At 43.0% G+C, this 18,573-nt stretch overlaps 2 protein-coding genes across 13 annotated transcripts in view; one reads left to right on the top strand and one right to left on the bottom strand.

The window, feature by feature from the left end:
• Positions 1-7,774, bottom strand: part of PALB2 (partner and localizer of BRCA2) — a 35,916-nt gene extending 28,142 nt beyond the window's left edge. For 4 of the 8 annotated variants that reach the window (XM_055232737.2, XM_055232738.2, XM_055232736.2 and 1 more), the window contains exons 1-4: positions 7,508-7,727; positions 4,449-4,508; positions 4,229-4,331; positions 1,253-2,725 (exon numbers count right to left, since the gene is read on the bottom strand). In XM_055232737.2, the coding sequence (XP_055088712.1) occupies positions 1,253-2,725; positions 4,229-4,331; positions 4,449-4,508; positions 7,508-7,555 (1,684 nt within the window). In that variant the 5' untranslated portion in view covers positions 7,556-7,727. Of the gene's footprint in view, positions 1-1,252; positions 2,726-4,228; positions 4,332-4,448; positions 4,509-6,640 lie in introns of all 8 variants that reach the window. The other 4 variants (XM_055232732.2, XM_063612064.1, XM_055232733.2 and 1 more) reach the window with 3 other exon arrangements.
• DCTN5 (dynactin subunit 5) overlaps positions 7,728-18,573 on the top strand; it is a 36,129-nt gene continuing 25,283 nt past the window's right edge. For 3 of the 5 annotated variants that reach the window (XR_010114242.1, XR_010114243.1, XR_008649281.2), the window contains exons 1-2: positions 7,763-7,988; positions 9,354-9,422. Coding sequence is in view for 2 of the 5 variants with exons in the window: in XM_055232765.2 (XP_055088740.1) it covers positions 7,941-7,988; positions 9,354-9,422; positions 17,209-17,346 (255 nt within the window). In the remaining 3 variants the exon portion in view is untranslated. Of the gene's footprint in view, positions 7,989-9,353; positions 9,423-17,208; positions 18,258-18,573 lie in introns of those variants that run through there. The other 2 variants (XM_055232765.2, XM_055232764.2) reach the window with 2 other exon arrangements.

Raw genomic sequence — 18,573 nt, 5'->3', positions numbered from 1 at the left:
GTCCCTTGGAGGCCTTAGAGACACTGCATTAGATATTTTATCCAAAAAAGTTGCTTAGGCCTTTTCATTACATGATGATTTCTAAATGAGACAGTCAGTGGACTCTTAGTCTTTTTTTTTTTTTTGAGAGAGGGTTTTGCTCTATCACCCAGACTGGAGTGCAGTGGTGCAATCACGGCTCACCGCAGCCTCAACCTCCTGAGCTCAAGTGATCCTCTCACCTCAGCCTCTCAAGTAGCTGAAACCACAGGCATACACCACCACACCTGGCTAATTTTTCTATATATTTTTTGTAGAGATGGGGTTTCATCATTTTACCCAAGCTGGTCTCAAACTCCTGGGCTCAAGCAATCCTCCCACCTTGGCCTCCCGAAGTGCTGGGATTACAGGGGTAAGCCACCAAGTCCAACATAGAGTCTTACTCTAGTACACATTCCATTTTACTTCAAAAACACTTTCTGTATTAGCTGTGAAGCTTCTACCCAAATTGTGCTGAACCTGAATATGTAATATTACGTAAAACAATCAATACATTTTCCTTTTCAGTGTTGAAATGTTTCAGCTCTATTAGTGAACTCTGGCACCATACCGCCAGGTTTGAATCCTGGCTCTGTGATTTTAATTAAATTAAGTAGTTATTTTAATCTCCCTGTACTTTAGTTTCCTCACCTGTAAAGTGAGAATGAAAATAGATTCTACCTCATGTAGGACTGCTGTGATGATTCAATGAATTAGTATCTGTACAACATTTAGAAAGTGCCAGGCAGGCTGGACACAGTGGCTCACGTCTGTAATCCCAGCACTTTGAGAGGCTGTGGCGGGAGGACTGTTTGAGGCCAGGAGTTCAAGATCAGCCTGGGCAACAGGGCAGGACCTCACCTCTACAAAAAATTTAAAAACATTAGCCGGGCATGGTGGCACATGCCAGTAGTCCCAGCTAGTTGGGAGGCTGAGGCAGGAGGAACATTTGAGCCCAGGAGATAGAGGCTGCACCATGGCACTCTAGCCTGGACAACAGTGAGACCCTGTCTCTTTATCTATATTTATTTATTTACTTTTTTTTTTTTACTTTTTTTAAGCCAGGGTCTCACTCTGTTCCTCAGCCTCCCAAAGTGCTGGGATTACAGACGTAAGCCACCACACTTGGCCCTGTCCCTGTCCCTTTTTAGAAAAGAAAGAAAAGGAAGTGCCAGGCAAATAGTAATTGTTAACTTTCATCATCATCATCATCATCAAACACATCTTGATTTACCCTTCACTTGAATAAGTAATTTTTCGTGCTGATATTTGTGCAAGGTGACTTCCTCCTTGGACCTGTTAACAACCGATGGGCTGGAAGTTGGCAAAAGTGGTTCACAATGATCTGATGCTGGGGTGCAGGCTGATTTTCTTTTTCCTCTGTATCTTCTACCAGGTACCTGGGCAACTGCCTTCCTAGACAAGTCATTATCTTCAGTGGGCCCAGCGGGAGAGCTGACTTTAGTTAATGAGAGAAGTTTCTGAGAAGTTCTCGAACTTGGTTGTCCTGTACATGTGCCAGACATCCTAATTTCACTTTGGTCAGTTTCCTCATTGGAAAGGTTTAAATTTTTACTTGCATCCTTATTTTTATTTTTAAACCCTTTTTTCTTGACATCCAAATGACTGTGAATGACAGCCTCCAGGGCTACTTTCCTCTGGCAATTGGACATGCTTCGTGTGGTTCTAACATAATATTCTGCAGGAAACAGAAGGTCTTCAAGCATTGTGCAAGAATGTTTTTCTGCAGAAAGAGGAGAGGTTGCTTCCAGGCTAAGACTCTTAGGTTGACTTAGAATCTCATTTTCCTGAAGATTTTCATTTCTGCCTTCAAGAGCGTCACTGGGAAATTTTAAAGATTTCTCTGTTTGATTTTGTTCTTTTAAGTTTTGGTTTTCATTTGCTGGTAAGTTATTGTGAGTAAGTTCATTTAGAGAACATGAAATATTTGCCTCTAAATTAGAACTTGTGGGCAGTTGGCCACTTTTACTTATAGCTTTATTTACAAGGCGGTTATCTGTAGAGACAGTCATTTTTTTGCCTTGTGCCTCCAAACTTACAGGTGAAGTAAATCTAATGTTTTTTAGGCCGTGAGTAGTAAGTTCACTGCTACCTTTAGGAGGAATGTGTTCAAGGTGCTGACTACTACTGCTATCTGATAGAGTCTGTAAAGGAACTGTAGTAGCCCTGGTGAAATTAGGTCTTCTTAGGAATGTATCAACACCTTTTTCTGGTTGAGCAGTTGGTGGAATTAATACACTGTCTTCATTAATTTCTGTAACTGGTTCTGGAGAATCTGGAAGTTCAGACTTAAGACTTAAAAGGTGAGTTCTTATTTCAGTTACTGGTGATCTAGTAGGATTTTTGCTACTGATTTCTTCCTGTTCCTTTAGTCTTTTCCCAGACAATCTGAGTGAATCAGTGCCAAAGACACAGTCTCTCTCCTGTGAAATAAATGTTCTCTTCTGCTGCTTCTTTCTTCTGCTTGGCAGCTTCTGCTTTTGCTCACCATCAGGGTCACTGACCCTGTGGGGAAAATGTTCTTGGGTGTCATCTGTTCCTTGTATAGGTAATCCTCCTGGGCCATCTCCAGGGTTAAAGGACTCAGGCCCAACATCAAGTGTGATAGATGTCTTTTCTCCAGTTTCTTCATCAAGATGGGTTTTGATGTGTAACTTGTCATAAACACATATTTTATTTTTAGGTTCTGAGGAGGAAAAAAATGTATATAACTTATATTTTTCTTATAAAATAAAACAAAAAATACTCATTTTTAACCTATTATATATAAATACTACTAAACATTTATTTAAGAAATAATCAGTGACATTTCATTCAGGCAGATGAATTTACAGGTGAAATAAACCTATTTTTTAGGCTGTGAATAGTAAGGTCACTGTTACCTTTAGGAGGAACGTGTTCAAGGTGCTGACTACTTCTACTATCTGATGGAGTATGTAAAGGAACTGTACATGCTCCATACTGTACATATTTTTAAAAGTTCTAATTTTTTAAATTCTAATAATCTATGAAATTTTAAGTACATATAAACAAATAGCATTGTGCTAAAAATGTTTTTTAAAAGAACAGAGTATTCTTTATCACACAATCTCTTCTCTTAACTTCTAAATCTCAACTAATTTTCTATCTCATGTATTTGTTTACTTTCCCCCTTGGTTCAAGTAATTTTAATAACACTCCCATTTCAATAACCCTCAGTTTTATTATTATAAATTATTTGAATTTAAACATCAGAATTGACCATTGTTTTTAGAATATTTTCACCTAGAATTTTTCTCTGTTCATATACACTTAAATTAAAAAAAAAAAGCCTTTCGCTGGGCACGGTGGCTCACACCTGTAATCCTAGCACTTTGGGAGGCTGAGGCAAAGCAGATCACGAGGTCAGGCGATCAAGACCATCCTGGCCAACATGGTAAAACCCCATCTCTACTAAAAATACAAAAATTAGCCGGGCGTGGCGGCACGTGCCTGTAGTCCCAGGTACTCGGGAGGCTGATGCAGGAGAATTGCCTGAACCCGGGAGGTGTAGGCTGCAGTGAGCTGCGTCGAGCCACTGCACTCCAGCCTTGATGACAAAGTGAGACTCTGTCTCAAAATAAAAACAAAACAAAACAAAAAACCTTTCTAATATTTAAACAATAAATATAATTTCTGAAAATTGAGAGGGAAAAAGAGCAAGAGAGGGAAAAAGAATAAACAGTCTAACTGAAAATAGAGACTATAGATTTTATGGCATATGAATTTTATGTTAATTAGAATATATTGCAGCCGAGCACAGTGGCTCACACCTGTATCCCAGCACTTTGGGAGGCCCAGGCAGACAGATCACTTGAGGCCAGGGGTTCAAGACCGGCCTGGCCAACATGGCGAAACCCCGTCTCTAGTAAAAATATAAAAATTAGCCAGGTGTGGTAGTACATGTGCCTGTAGTCCCAGCTACTCGGGAGGCTGAGGCACGAGAATCACTTGAGCCTGGGAGGTGGAGGTTGTACTGAGCCAAGATTGCGCCACTGCACTCCAGCCTGGGTGACAGAGTGAGACTCTGTCTCAAAAAAATAAAATTAAAATTAAAATTAAAGCATCTATTGTTGGTCATTATCTTCACTCTGTGGGAAAAAGAACAATAGCCAAAATATACCTGGGAAATGAATAATAAAGCAGGCATAAGTGAATGGTCTAGAGTTACCTGAGTGGTTTAGCTGCGGTGAGAGCTCCTGCTGGGACAAACAATCTCGTTCTTCTACTGTTTTCTTAATAGAATGCTTAATCTTTTCAGCTCTTTGGGCACGCTAGAGGAGACAAAAACAGCCCCAGAAACACGTTTTCTTTAAAGCTTTATAGAGTCAAGAACTGTTTTTAAATTATTTGTACTATAACACCTTAATTTGAGAATACGATTCACTTACCTGAAGGCGGGCTAGTGTCTTGCTGTATTCCCTTTTCAAGAATGCTAATTTCTCCTTTAACTGGAAGAAGAAAAACACCAACAATGCTGGGCAAGTGGAAAGGTGGAGTCAGAGGGAAGGGATGCAGTGCTTGGCGGGGTCCCTTGGCAAGAGGCATGGAGTAGCACTGGTCCATAACAATCTACTTTTGGCTCTCAAAAAGCACCAAGCTCTGACCATTTTAGGATCTTTGCATAACCTGTTCCTATCATCTGGAACATGTCCTTCCTTTGCCAATTCCTACTGATTCCTCAAGCCTTAGTTTAGATTTTTATTTCCCTGGGATAGACTTCTAGGTCCTTCTCCAAATCTAGGTTACACACTCTACCAGTCCTCTGTACTTTCCTTACCACAGTATTCTCATACTATGTTCTCTGTTTCTCCCCATCATCCAGATCCTTGAAGGTAGCAGGGACTGCCATCCTCAGTCACTCAACAAATGAATCTTCTATTTATCAGTTAATGGTCCAGGTATCTCTAGTACCTGGAATAACTGATACCCACTATGTGTCAATTAGTGCTCCAGATGCTATTCTAGATGCAATTTGCATACCGCAAGGGAGACAGATGATAAATAAGAAAACAAACAGATGGTTTTACAAGGTAAAAAAATAACTACACAGATAAACAGTGATATGAGAGAGTTACTGGCCTACTGACAGGGACTACTTTAGTTACAGTGGTCAGGGAGGCATTTTTGAGGACTATCATTTGAGCCTAAGACTGAATGAGGAAGGAGCTAGTTTTGGGAAGGTCAGAGGGAACAGTACCCCCAGGCAGAGGGAACCACAAATATAAAAGGTCTGCAGTGGAATAGGCTACGTATGTTTGAGAAACACGCAGAAGGCCAGTGAGGTTGGAGCTATCATTGCTCAATCTCCAGCCAGGCACACAGTAGGCATTTAACAAATATTTATTAAATAAATAACTGAATTGGGCTGAATCAAATTACTGTTCTCTGAAAGCCTAGATTCCCTTGTCTCTCTGGCTTCTTTGGTTCAAAGGATTCTCTCAGCAGCAAAGCCAGCCTAGGTTTTTCTGCTTTTTAGCAACTTTTTAGCTATACTCATCTTTCAACCAACAAAACATCAAGATCTCCATCCTCCATACATGCTTTAAAAAAAAAAAAAGACCTACTCAGCTGGGCGCGGTGGCTCATGCCTGTAATCCCAACACTTTGGGAGGTTGAGGTGGGTGGATCATTTGAGGTCAAGCGTTCGAGACCCGCCTGGCCAACATGGTGAAATCCTGCTTCTACTAAAGATACAAAAATGAGCCGGGTGTGGTGGGGGGTGCCTGTAGGAGGCTGAAGCAGGAGAATTGCTTGAACCCGGAGGCAGAGGTTGCCATGGGCCTAGATCATGCCACTGCACTCCAGCCTGGGAGACAGAGCGAGACTCTGTCTAAAAAAAAAAAAAAAGAAAAAAAAAAAGGCTGGGTGCGGCGGCTCATACCTGTAATCCCAGCACTTTGGGAGGCCGAGGTGGGAGGATTACCTGAGGTCAGGAGTTCGAAACCAGCCTGGCCAATATGGAGAAACCCCGTCTCTACTAAAAACACAAAAATTAGCCAGGCGCGGTATTGGGCGTCTGTAATCCCAACTACTCGGGAGGCTGAGGCAGGAGAATCGCTTGAACCTGAGAGGCGGAGGTTGCAGTGAGCCAAGATCGCGCCACTGCACTCCAGCCTGGGCGACAGAGCGAGACTCCATCTCAAAAACAAACAAACAAAACAAAACCTATGTGCAAAACATGCTACTAGACAAGTTGCCAACCGTATGGAATTTTCATTTTTTTTTTTTGAGACAGAGTCTCACTCTGTCGTCCAGCCTGGAGTGAAGTAGCACGATCTCGGCAGCTCCCTGCAACCTCAGCGTCCCCTGGTTCAAGCGATTCTCGTGCATCAGCCTCTGAGGCCTGAGCCTCTGGGACTACAGGCTGGCGTCACCACACCCGGCTAATTTTTGTATTTTTAGTAGAGACGGGGTTTCACTACGTTGCCTAGGCTGGTCTCAAACTCTGAGCTCAAGCTATCTGCCCATCCCGGCCTCCCAAAGTGCCAGGATTACAGGCGTGAGCCACGGAGACTGGCCTCCCACCAATCTTATCAATGTCCGGGGATTATCTTGTTTACTTATAAATGATCTTTCTCACCTCTACCAGAAGGTAAGCCAGGATAAGAATAACATCAGCACAAGCTGGAAACATCCTAAAAGTCTATCAGTAGTACAGTAAGCCAAGGGCACTTCCAAGGCCAGGTGTAGTGGCGGGTTCCTGTAATCCCAGCTACTCGGGAGGCTGAGTCAGGAGAGTCGCTTGATCCCAAGAGGCGGAGGTTGCAGTGAGCCGAGATCGCGCCACTGCACCCCAGCATGGGTGGCAGAGTGAGACTCTGTCTCAAAAAAGAAGAAAAACAGAAAAGGAAGAAAAAAGAAACGAAACAAGGGCACTTCCAAACTACAACATACTGTCTAGAACTTAAAAAAGAAAGCAAGGTAGATAAACATGTCCTGACAGGAATGCTAAACAGGGGTATGAAAAACGGAACCTGCAGAACCATTCAGATCATACCATTTATGAACATTCCCTTCTCCAAAAAATATACATAGGATTCCTTTTTGGTGGTTAGGGATACGCCCCTCCTCCACCACCCACACTAGCACACGAAAGGACCTGGAAGTACCAGACTTAAAAGATTTACTTGAGGCCGTCCGGGGGGAGAAGTAAAGATTGAGGGTGTGGGAGGGGGGAGGAGCAAGGGTGTCGATACAGCTTTATCTATAAAGTGTTACACATTGTATTACTGCGCTGCTACTGTAATATAATTTGTTCTTTAAACGCCACCACGTGAGCACCACGCTATTTCCACATTTTCATTTTCTGCGCCCCCTCAGCCCTAAGAGGAGGGGGTGGTCAGACGATACTGCTGCCCTTGGACTGCCGAGGACACAAAGCCTGGCCTAAAACCCTGGGAAAGCGGGGTCAGAGTCCTGCGTCCGCCCTTCCCGCACCCCCTGGCACCTTTTCCTTCTCCTCACAGCTGAGGGGCTTCCCGGGAGGCTCTTCCATCGGGCAGGCGACAGAACGAAAAGAGCAGCCGTCGCCGACCCCAGGCCTGCCGACACCGGGACCCAGTTGGCCCTGGGCCGGGGAGGCGCCCCAAGAAGGAATGGGGAGCTCGGGATCGAACCCTCAGTGCGCGATCAGCTGACCCACGCGGGCCAAGCGCGCCCTAAACTCCGGCCAATTAAATCCACCCTTCAGCCTGCGCACGCGCAGCCGTAGACGGCCGAGCAGTGGAGCGAGGCCGCCTAAAGGAGAACCGAGCTGTCGATGAGTCCCAGTGGGCCACTTGGAGCGGAAGTGGAGGAGCGGCCGGAAGTAGCCGGAATCTCTGAAAGACTGACCGATTGACTCTGACAGGATCCGGGGCTGAGGGAAGGAGGCGGCGGCCATGGAGTTGGGCGAGCTGCTCTACAACAAGTCTGAGTACATCGAGACGGTGCGCGGGTCCAGATATCTATCCTCCTCTTTCCAACCCTGCGTCCCTTTGAGGCCTGGTCGGCGTTCCCAACCTACCCCTACCCCACCCACCCCTGTCCCTTGGGCGGTTAGTCCCGGATTATCTGGCGACGCCCCGTGTACCGTCTGGCTTTGCTGTTTACTCCGCTCATGGCCAGTTTAGGCCTTTTGTATTTATTCCTGATTTTCTCATAGGGATAAAGTGCCTTCAGGAGGATAGGACAAGTCCCATCCTGTTCATATGAATTACAGCTCGGACTTCGGGCCCTTTTACACTGCCTTTTGTAATCTGTTGCGCTAAAAACGATTGGGTTTTTTTTTTTGAGGAGGGGGGTGGGGGGGCGGAGACTCTCTCTGTCGCCCAGGCCTGAGGGCAGTGGCGCGATCTCTGCTCACTGCAACCTCCGCCTCCCGGGTTCAAGCGATTCTCCTGCCTCAGCGTCTCGAGTAGCTGGGATTACAGGCGCCCGCCACCACGCCCGGCTAATTTTTGTATTTTTTGGTAGAGACGGGGTTTCACCATGTTGGCCAGGCAGGTCCCTAACTCTTGACCTCAGGTGATCGACCCGCTTCGGCCTCCCAAAGTGCTGGGATTACAGGCGTGAGCCACCGCAGCCTGCCGATTTGGTTCTTTGTGATCAGTACATGATATGTTTGTAAAATCTTGGAAACAGGGCAGGTGGTCAATTAACGTTACTATTGTTATTTTGGTTTTCTTTGATTTCTCACAACTCTGATACTCATAAAGTCATTATCCTCGTTTTAAGGCCGTAAAGCCCAAGTGTGGAAGTGGAATTTGAATCCGCATCTGTCTGATGCCACCAAGCAATAGACATTCAAATTATGAGTTTATTCCTTGAGTCCCTAGTTTCCTTTTTTTTTTATTTTTTGAGACAGGGTCTCACTCTATTGCCCAGTCTGGAGTGCAGTGGCGCAATCACAGCTCATTGCAGCCTCGGCCTTCCAGGCTCAAGCGATCCTCCAGCCTCAGCCTTCTGAGGAGCTGGGACTACAGACACGCGCCACCATGCCCTGCTAATTAAAAAAATTTTTTTTTGTACAGAAGGGGTCTCACTGTGTTGCCCAGGCTGGTCTTGAACTCCTGGCCTCAAGGGATCCGTCTGCCTCAGCCTCTCAAAGTGCTGAGATTACAGGCATGAGCCACCACACTCAGCCATAGTTTCCTAATCCATCATTGCTTTTTTGATATCCTGGACTCACTCCATTGTGGACAGCACCACACTTTATGTTTTTTTCTCTCAAATAATGAACTTTCTTGATGGAAACCTGTGGTCCAGAAACCTATTAAGTTTGCCCTCCCCGGTTTTCCCTTGTTTTCTTTTAGGCATCTGGGAACAAAGTCAGTCGCCAGTCAGTGTTGTGTGGAAGCCAGAACATCGTTCTCAATGGCAAGGTAAGGGACAAAGCCAGCTCCAGGCTGCAAACCTTAGCTTGCTTTCTGCTAATTATCACCATAGCAGGGCAGATAAAATGTTGCCATATCTCCCATTTATTGTTGTACATTTTTAATTCTCTTGTTTTTAAATTTTTTATTCTCTAAGTTGGATCTCCTTTTTTTTTTTTTTTTTGAGACAGAGTCTCACTCTGTCGCCCAGGCTGGAGTGCAGTGGCCCCATCTCAGGTCGCTGCAACCTCCGCCTCCTAGGTTCAACCAGTTCTCCTGCCTCAGCCTCCCGAGTAGCTGGGATTACAGGCACCTGCCACCAAGCCCGGCTAATATTTTGTATTTTTAGTAGAGACAGGGTTTCACCGTGTTGGCCAGGCTGGTCTCGAACTCCTGCCCTCAAGTGATCCACCCACCTCGGCCTCCCAAAGTGCTGGGATTATAGGCGTGAGCCACTGTGCCCAGCCGAAGTTGGATCTCTTGAATGCAAAAAGGTTCAATAAGAGGCAACAGAAAACCTTTTTTCTTTTATGCCAGGAACAAAATACAGTGGTACCTAGAACCAATATTATTTTACGATATTATAGTGTGCATTAAACTACTGGGCACAAAGTGTAACAGGTAATGAAATATTTGAAGGTGGAAACTAAAGTAATACTTATAAAATTATCTCTGTAGTAAAAATTAATAATTCACTATTAACTGAAATTCTTAAAACGAATGTGACAATTGGAAAATATATTAAAAGTATGAGACAAATATGCAAAGTGGAATCTGAAAGCCTGAGAATCTTGTAATCCAAATAAATTACAATAGCAAAGAGACAAGTATAAACTTGGAAGAGAAAATATCACAAGGTATATTTGAGCTTGACAAACAGTGAAGTTCACAGTTGTTTTCCTGCCATCTGGAACACTCAATTTTGAAATTAATTTTTCTTTAAATATTACATCTCTAACTTCCAGAAGGAAAATAGTCTCATTATAACCAAGAGATCACAAATATTTTCAGTAGAAGATAATTAGTCTCCATTAAGCCTATCATACCAAGGAATTAAGTGGAAAAGAAATATAATTCAGTAATTGCTGCTCAGACATACTGTTTCTTTTTTTTTTTTTTTTTTTGAGACAGAGTCTTGCTCTGTCACCCAGGTAGGAGTACAGTGGCGCGATCTTGGCTCACTGCAACCTCCACCTCCTGGCATCAGGTGATTCTCCTGCCTCAGCCTCCCGAGTAGCTGGGATTACAGACTCCCGCCATCATGCCCACCTAATTTTTTTTTTTTTTTTTTTTTTTTTTTGAGACGGAGTCTCACGCTGTTGCCCAGTCTGGAGTGCAGTGGTGCGATCTCGGCTCACTGTAAACTCTGCTCCCAGGTTCATGCCATTCTCCTGCCTCAGCCTCCTGAGTAGCTAGGACTACAGGCACCCGCCACCATGCCTGGCTAATTTTTTGTATTTTTATTAGAGACAGGGTTTCACCATGTTAGCCAGGATGGTCTCAATCTCCTGACCTCGTGATCCGCCCACCTCAGCCTCCCAAAGTGCTGGGATTGCAGGCGTGAGCCACCGCGCCCGGCCTAATTTTTGTATTTTTAGCAGAGACAGGGTTTCACCATGTTGGCCAGGCTGGTCTCGAACTCCTGACCTCAGATGATCCATCCACTTCAGCCTCCCAAAGTGCTGGGATTACAGGCATGAGCCACCGCACCTGGCCCAAGATTTTTTTTCTTATGGTGAACTATATATAACAATTTGCCATTTTAACAATTTTTTTAAAATTTTTATTATTTGAGACAGTCGCCCAGGCTGGAGTGAAGTGGCACCATCTCAGTCTCTACAACCTCCACCTCTTGGCTTCAGGGATTCTCATGCCTCAGCCTCCCATGTAGCTGGGACTACAGGTGCACGCCACTACACTGGGCTAATTTTTGTATTTTTAGTAGAGACAGGGTTTTGCCACGTTGGCCAGGCTGGTCTCAAACTCTTGGCCTCAAGTGATCCACCCGCCTTGGCCTCCCAAAGTACTGGGATTACAAGCGTGAGCCACTGCACCCAGCCTAACTATATATATATATATATATATATATACACATATATATATGTATATATAGTAATATATATATACGTATATATATAGTAATATATATATAAAAAAAATATATATATATATATATATTTTTTTTCCCATACACAGTTTCGCTCTTGTTGCCCAGGCTGGAGTGCAATGGCACGATCTTGGCTCACCACAACGTCCACCTCCCATGTTCAAGTGATTCTCCTGCCTCAGGCTCCCCAGTAGCTGGGATTACAGGCATGTGCCACCACGCCCAGCCAATTTTATATTTTTAATAGAGGCGGAGTTTCTCTATGTTGATCAGGCTGGACTCAAACTCCCAACCTCAGGTGATCTGCCCTCCTTGGCCTTCCAAAGTGCTGGAATTACAGGCATGAGCCACTGCACCCAGCGTTACCAATTTTTAAGTGTACAATTAATTGCATTAATTACATTCACAATGTTGTACAACCATCTCCACTATCCATTTCCAAAACTTTTTCATCACCCCAAATAAAAACTCTACACATTAAGGAATAAATGCCCATTCCCTACTTCCTTCCGTTGCTGATGGCCTGAATCTACTTTCTGTCTCTATGAATTTGCCTATTCTTGATATTTTATATAAGTGGAATCATACAATATTTGTCCTTTTTGTCTGGCTTATTTCACTTAGCGTAAGGTTTTCAAGGTTCATCCTTGTTAAAGCACGTCAGAACTTCATTCCTTTCCACAGCAGAGTAATACTCCATTGTATGTATATGCCACATTTCATATAGGCACTTGGATTGTTTCTACCCTTTGGCTATTGTGAATAATGCTGCAGTGAACACTGATGTGCAAGTATCTGCGTCCCTGTCTTCAGTTTTTTTGAGTATATACCTAGGAGTGTATATACTCAATACTTAATTTGTCAATGTTTGGTATATACAAAAGAGTATGATTGCCGGGACAAATGGTGAGTCTATGTTTAACTTTGGGAAACTGACAAACTTGTTTCTGAAATGGCTACACCATTTTACATTTCCACCAGCATTGTGCAGGGTTCCAGTTTCTCCACATCTTTACCAACACTAGTTATTTTCTGTTTTTTTTGGATTATGGCCATCCAAGGGGGTATAAAATGGTATCTCATTGTGGTTTTGATTTGTATTTCCTTAATGACTAATGATGTTGAACATCTTTGAATGTTGCTTATTGGTCATCTGTATATCTTCTTTAGAGAAATGTCTGTTCAGTCTTTTGCCTATTTTTATATTGTGTTGTCTTTTTCTTATTGAGTTTTAGGAGTTCTTTATGTATTCTGGATATTAAACACTTATCAGATATATGATTTGCAAATGCTTTCTTCCTTTCTGTAGATTTTGTGCATCCCTTTGATACTCAAAAGTCTTTAATTTTGAAGTCTGGTTTATATGTTTTTTCTTTTGTTGCTTGTGTTTTCGGTGTCATATTAAGAATCCAAACTTATGGCCATGAAAATTTACTGCCGTGTTTTCTTCTAAGAGTGTTAATGGTCTTAGTGCTTGTGTTTAGGTCGTTGATCCATTTTGAGTTAATTATTATTATTATTTTTTTTGAGACAGAGTTTCCCTCTCGTTGTCCAGGCTGGAGTTCAGTAGTGCGATCTCGGCTCACTGCAACCTCTGCCTCCTGGGTTCAAGTGATTCTCCTCCCTCAGCCTCCTGAGTAGCTGAGATTACAGGCATGCGCCACTATGGCTTACTAATTTTGTATTTTTAGTAGAGACAGGGTTTCTCCATATTGGTCAGGCTGGTCTCAAACTCCCGACCTCAGGTGATCTGCCAGCATCGGCATCCCAAAGTGCCGGGGTTACAGGCATGAACCACTGTACCCGGCTTGAGTTAATTTTTTTATATGGTTTGAGGTAGGGGTCTAACTTAGTTCTTTTGAATGTAGAAATACAGTTATCCTGGCACCGTTTGTTGAAAATACTATTCTTTCCCTGTTGAATGGTCTTGGCACTCTTCTAGAAAATCAATTGGTCATAGACAAATGGATTTATTTGTGGACTCTCAATTCTATTTGGTTGGTCTGTATGATTATCTTTATGGAACACTGCACTGTTTTGATTACCATAGCTTTGTAATAGGTTTTCTGGTTTTCTTTTTTTTTTTTTTTGAGACAGAGTCTTGCTCTGTCACCCAGGCTGGAGTGCAGTGGCACAATCTCAGCTTACTGCAACTTCCGTCTGTCAGGTTCAAGCAATTCTCTTGCCTCAGCCTCCTGAATAGCTGAGATTACAGATGCATGCCACCATGCTAGAGACAGGGTTTCACCATTTTGGTCAGGCTGGTCTCGAACTCCTGACCTCAGGTGATCCACCCGTCTTGGCCTACCAAAGTAGTGGGATTACAGGTGTGAACCACTGTGCTCAGCCTACTATAATAAGTTTTTAATCATGAATTATGAGTCTTCCATGTTTGTTCTTTTATAAGATTGTTTTGCCTATTGAGAGCCGTTTGCTTTTTTTTTTTAATTCTTTTTTTGGGAGGGTGATGGAGTATTGCCCTGTTGCCCAGGCTGGAGTGCAGTGGCGGGATCTTGGCTCACTGCAGCCTCCACTTCCCAGGTTCAAGCAATTGTCCTGCCTCAGCCTCCCCAGTACCTGGTATTACAGGTGCATGCCTCCATGCCCAGCTAATTTTTGTATTTTTAGTAGAGACGGGGTTTTACCATGTTGGCTAGGCTGGTCTTGAACTCCTGACCTCAGGTGATCTGCCCGCCTCAGCCTCCGAAAGTGCTTGGATTACAGGCGTGAGCCACCAAGCCTGGCTGCCTTTTGCTTTTTAAAGATGTTTAATTTGGCAATATTTTGGGTATACAAAAGAATATATGTGACATATATGTCATAAAGCATAAAATTAAATCAACACCAGTGAACCCTATACTCAACTGAAGAATTGGAACATAATCTATATACAGTAAGTACTATTTTTATGTTCTTCCCCTATTCCTATTTTTGCCACCCTCCAAGAGAAAACTGCTGTCCTGATTTTGTGTCTTATAAATTCTTTATTATTTAAACAAATTTTCCACATATCCCTAAATAATATATATTGTTTAACTTGGTTTCCTGTGATTTATTTTTATTTTAAAAATCTTTATTTATTTGTTTAATTTATTTGTTAGTTAATTTTTTTGAGATAGGGTCGCACTTTGTTGCCCAGGCTAGAGTGCAGTGGCACAATCATAGTTCGCTGCAGCGTTGACCTTCCAGGCCAGGCTCAGGCGAACCTCCCACCTCAGTTTCCCAAGTAGCTTGTACTACGGGCATGCACTGCCGGCTAATTTTTTTTTCTTTTTTTTTTTTAAGAGACAGAGTCTCGCTGTGTCAGGCTGAAGTGCAGTGGTGTGATGTCAACTCACTGCAATCTCCACGTCCTTGGTTGAAGTGATTCTCATGCCTCAATCTCCTGAATAGCTGGGATTACAGGTGCACACCACTATGTCTGGCCAATTTTTGTATTTTTAATAGAGATGGGGTTTAACCATGTTGGCCAGGCTGGTCTCGAACTCCTGACCTCAAGTATTCTGCCTGCCTCGGCCTCCCAAAGTACTGGGATTACAGGTGTGGGCCACCACACCTGGCCCTATTTGTAGTTTTTTTAGGAACCTTCATACTGTTCTCCATAGTGGCTGTGCTAGTTTACATCCCACCAACAATGTATAAGAATTTCCTTTTCTCCAAATCCTCACTAGTATTTGTTATTTTTTGTCTTTATGATAAGCATCCTAAACTGTGGTGAGATGGTACCTCATTGTGGTCTTAATTTGCCCTTCCCTATAACTAGTGATTTTTTGTTTGTTTGTTTTTTGAGACAGAGCCCCGCTCCATTGCCCATGCTGGAGTGCAGTGGCGTGATGTCAGCTCACTGCAACCTCTGCCTCCCGGGTTCAAGCAATTCTCCTGTCCCAGCCTCCTGAGTTGCTGGGACTACAGGCGCACACCACCATGCTGGCTAATTTTTTTTTATATTTTTAGTAGAGACGAGGTTTCACCATATTGGGCAGGCTGGTCTCGAACTCCTGACCTCAAGTGATCCACCTGCCTCAGCCTCCCAAAATGCTGGGATTACAGGCATGAGCCACCGTGCCTGGCTGATTAGTGATGTTTAGTGAACATTTTAAAATATATATTTGTTGGCCATTAGTATGTCTTTTGAGAAATGTCTGTTCAAATCATTTGCCCATTTAAAAAATCAGATTGTTTGAGTTTTTTTGCAGTTAAGATGTTTGAGTTCCTTGTATTAATATATTCTGTCTTTGAAGAATAGTTTGAAGACATGTTCTGCCATATTTTCATTCTGTTGATTGTTTCCTATGCTGTGCAGGATCATTTTAGTTTGATATAATCCCATTTGTTTATTTGCTTTTGTTGTCTCTGCTTTTGAAGTCTTACTCATCTTTTCCAAGACCAGTGTCTTTAAGCATTTCCGCTATGTTTTCTTCTAGTAGTTTACAGTCCCAGGCCTTCATTTAGGTCTTTAATTCATGTTGAGTTATAGACCAGGCGCAGTGGCTCACGCCTGTAATCTCAGCTCTTCAGGAGGCCAAGACAGGCGGATCACTTGAGGGCAGGAGTTCAAAACCAGCCTTGCCAACGTGGTGAAACCCATCTTTACTAAAAATAGAAAAAATTAGCTGGGTGTGGTGGCACATGCTTGTAATCCCAGCTACTCAGGAGGCTGAGGCATGAGAATCACTTGAACCCAGGAGGCAGAGGTTGTAGTGAGTCGAGATGGTGCCACTGCACTCCAGGCTGGGCAACAGAGTGAGACTCTGTCTCAAAAAAAAAAAAAAAGAATTCATTTTGAGTTGATTTTTGTGTAGGGTGACAGGTGTGGGGTCTACTTTTGCTTATGGATATGCTATTTTCCCAGCACCATTTATTGAAGAGATTGTCCTTTTCCAGATGAATGTTCTCGTCACCTTTGTCAAAAATCAGCTAGCTATAGATATGTGGATTAATTTCTAGGTTCTATTCTGTTCCATTGGCCTATGTGCCTTTTTTTTAATGCCAGTATTATGCTATTTTGATTACTGTAGCATTGCAGTATATTTTTAAGTCTGGCAGTGTGATGCCCCCTTCAGCTGTGTTCTTTTTGTTCAGGATTACTTTGGCTATTCAGAGTCTCTGCGAATTTTAGGATCTTTTTTCTATTTTTGTGAAGAATCTCATTGTTATTTTGTTAAGATTGCATTGAGTCTGCAGACTGCTTTGGGCGGTATTCAGCTTTTATTTCTAACATTCATTGTGGTCTGTGCATTTTCTTTTCTTTTCTTTTTTTTTTTAAGATGGAGTTTTGCTCTTATTGCCCAGGCTGGAGTGCAATGGTGCGATCTTGACTCACTGCAACCTCCCCCTCCCAGGTTCAAGCGATTCTCTTGCCTCCCTCCCTCCCCACACACCACCTCTTCCTCCCACCACACCTGGCTAATTTTTTTTTTTTTTTTTTTTTTGTATTTTTAGTAGAGACCGGGTTTCACCATGTTGGCCAGTATGGTCTCGAACTCCTGACCTCAGGTGATTGCTCTCCTTGGCCTCCCAAAGTGCTGGGATTACAGGCATGAGCCACTGCACCCGGCTGGCCGGTCTGTGCATTTTCACTGTTGTGTACAATTCCACTTATCCACCCTCCTATTGGTGGAAAGTTAATTTTGTTTCTAGTTTGCTATTATGAACAATCCATTTATATTTCTATCCCTTGTCTTTCAGAACTTTGTCATTTCTGTTTTCCCGAGCCCATATATCAGATGTCACAGTGCCTGCAGGGATAGAAAGAGATCAGATGAGTCAGTAAGACTGAGTGTGAACAATAGGGAGTGGTGGGGCCTGGTGAATTGGAGAATGTGACCAATCTAAGCCCAAGCTGGTTGTTACTGTGTGGGAATACAGGCCCACGTGGCAACAATCAGCTTTCCAGAGCTTCTGATTCTTTTTCAAAAGCAACTGGAAATCTCACTTTTTAAAATGCAAGATGTTCCACTACTCAAATACTAATGTTTAATTTTAAATGATTTGTTAAAATGCCACATGTCCTTCCTGTAGGAGATAGCTAAAAAAAAATTAAAAGAAATAAATAATAAAAATGCCTATGAGCCAAATGATACAGGTTTGCAAGTATAGTCCTTCAACCTCCACTTTGCTACCTCTGCCTTGCCCATTGTTGAGTTCAGTGAACTCTTTGCTTTGCTTCTGTGAAGGGCAGCCACCTCCTTTCATTTGCTTCTCTGAAGGGCAGCCACCTTCTTTCATTTTAACACCCCGTTGCCTCTGTTTTGAATCTGACTTCTCTTCCTCAGCACTACTCCTTGTGAAATAGGAAACCAAGATTTGAGTCCATCTTCCTAAATTTCTCTGACCACCTGTGATACAATTTACTTCCTTTGTGTGTGTTTGCTTCTTCAGTTGGTGTATAGTTTAGGCTGACAAACAGTCTTATGTGGATGTTCTTTATTTCCAGATTAAGCTTGTTGTACTTATTTAAAACACAATAAAACAACCACCATCACCAAATACCCAGAACTTTTGGAATTCTGTTTTCCTCCAAAAGAAAAGGAAGCCATTTTCTCTGATTGTAGGTAGAAACATGAAACTGAAAACAATAATTGAAGTAAATTAAGACTCTTAGATGGAGGAAGTTCATATTAGAAATAGATAATCTCTTTAAGCTTGAGGAGTACATCTTTTGAAAACCAAAGTGGCTGGGCACTGTGGCTTATGCCTGTAATCCCAGCACTTTGCGAGACCAAGGCAGGCAGAGGCGGGCGGATTACCTGAGGTCAGGAGTTAGAGAGCAGCCTGGCCATCATGGTGAAACCCCATCTCTACTAAAAATACAAAAATTAGCTGAGTGTGATGGCATGCGCCTGTAATCCCAGCTACTCAGGAGGCTGAGGCAAGAGAATCACTTGAACCTGGGAGGCAGAGGTTGTAGTGAGGTGAGATCACACCACTGCGCCCCAGCCTGAGCAACAGAGTAAGACTCCATCTCAAAAAATAAAAAAGAAAACCAAAAGAACTGTAATACTTCATAATCAGCAGCAGATGTGGAAGTTCTTTTTTATGAGTACAAGTTTT

The sequence above is a fragment of the Symphalangus syndactylus genome, chromosome 11 (genome assembly GCF_028878055.3).
Source record: "Symphalangus syndactylus isolate Jambi chromosome 11, NHGRI_mSymSyn1-v2.1_pri, whole genome shotgun sequence".
NCBI classification, from domain to species: Eukaryota; Metazoa; Chordata; class Mammalia; order Primates; family Hylobatidae; genus Symphalangus; species Symphalangus syndactylus.
Note: the sequence above shows the minus strand (reverse complement) of the source record. Positions and strands in the feature narration are given on the sequence as shown.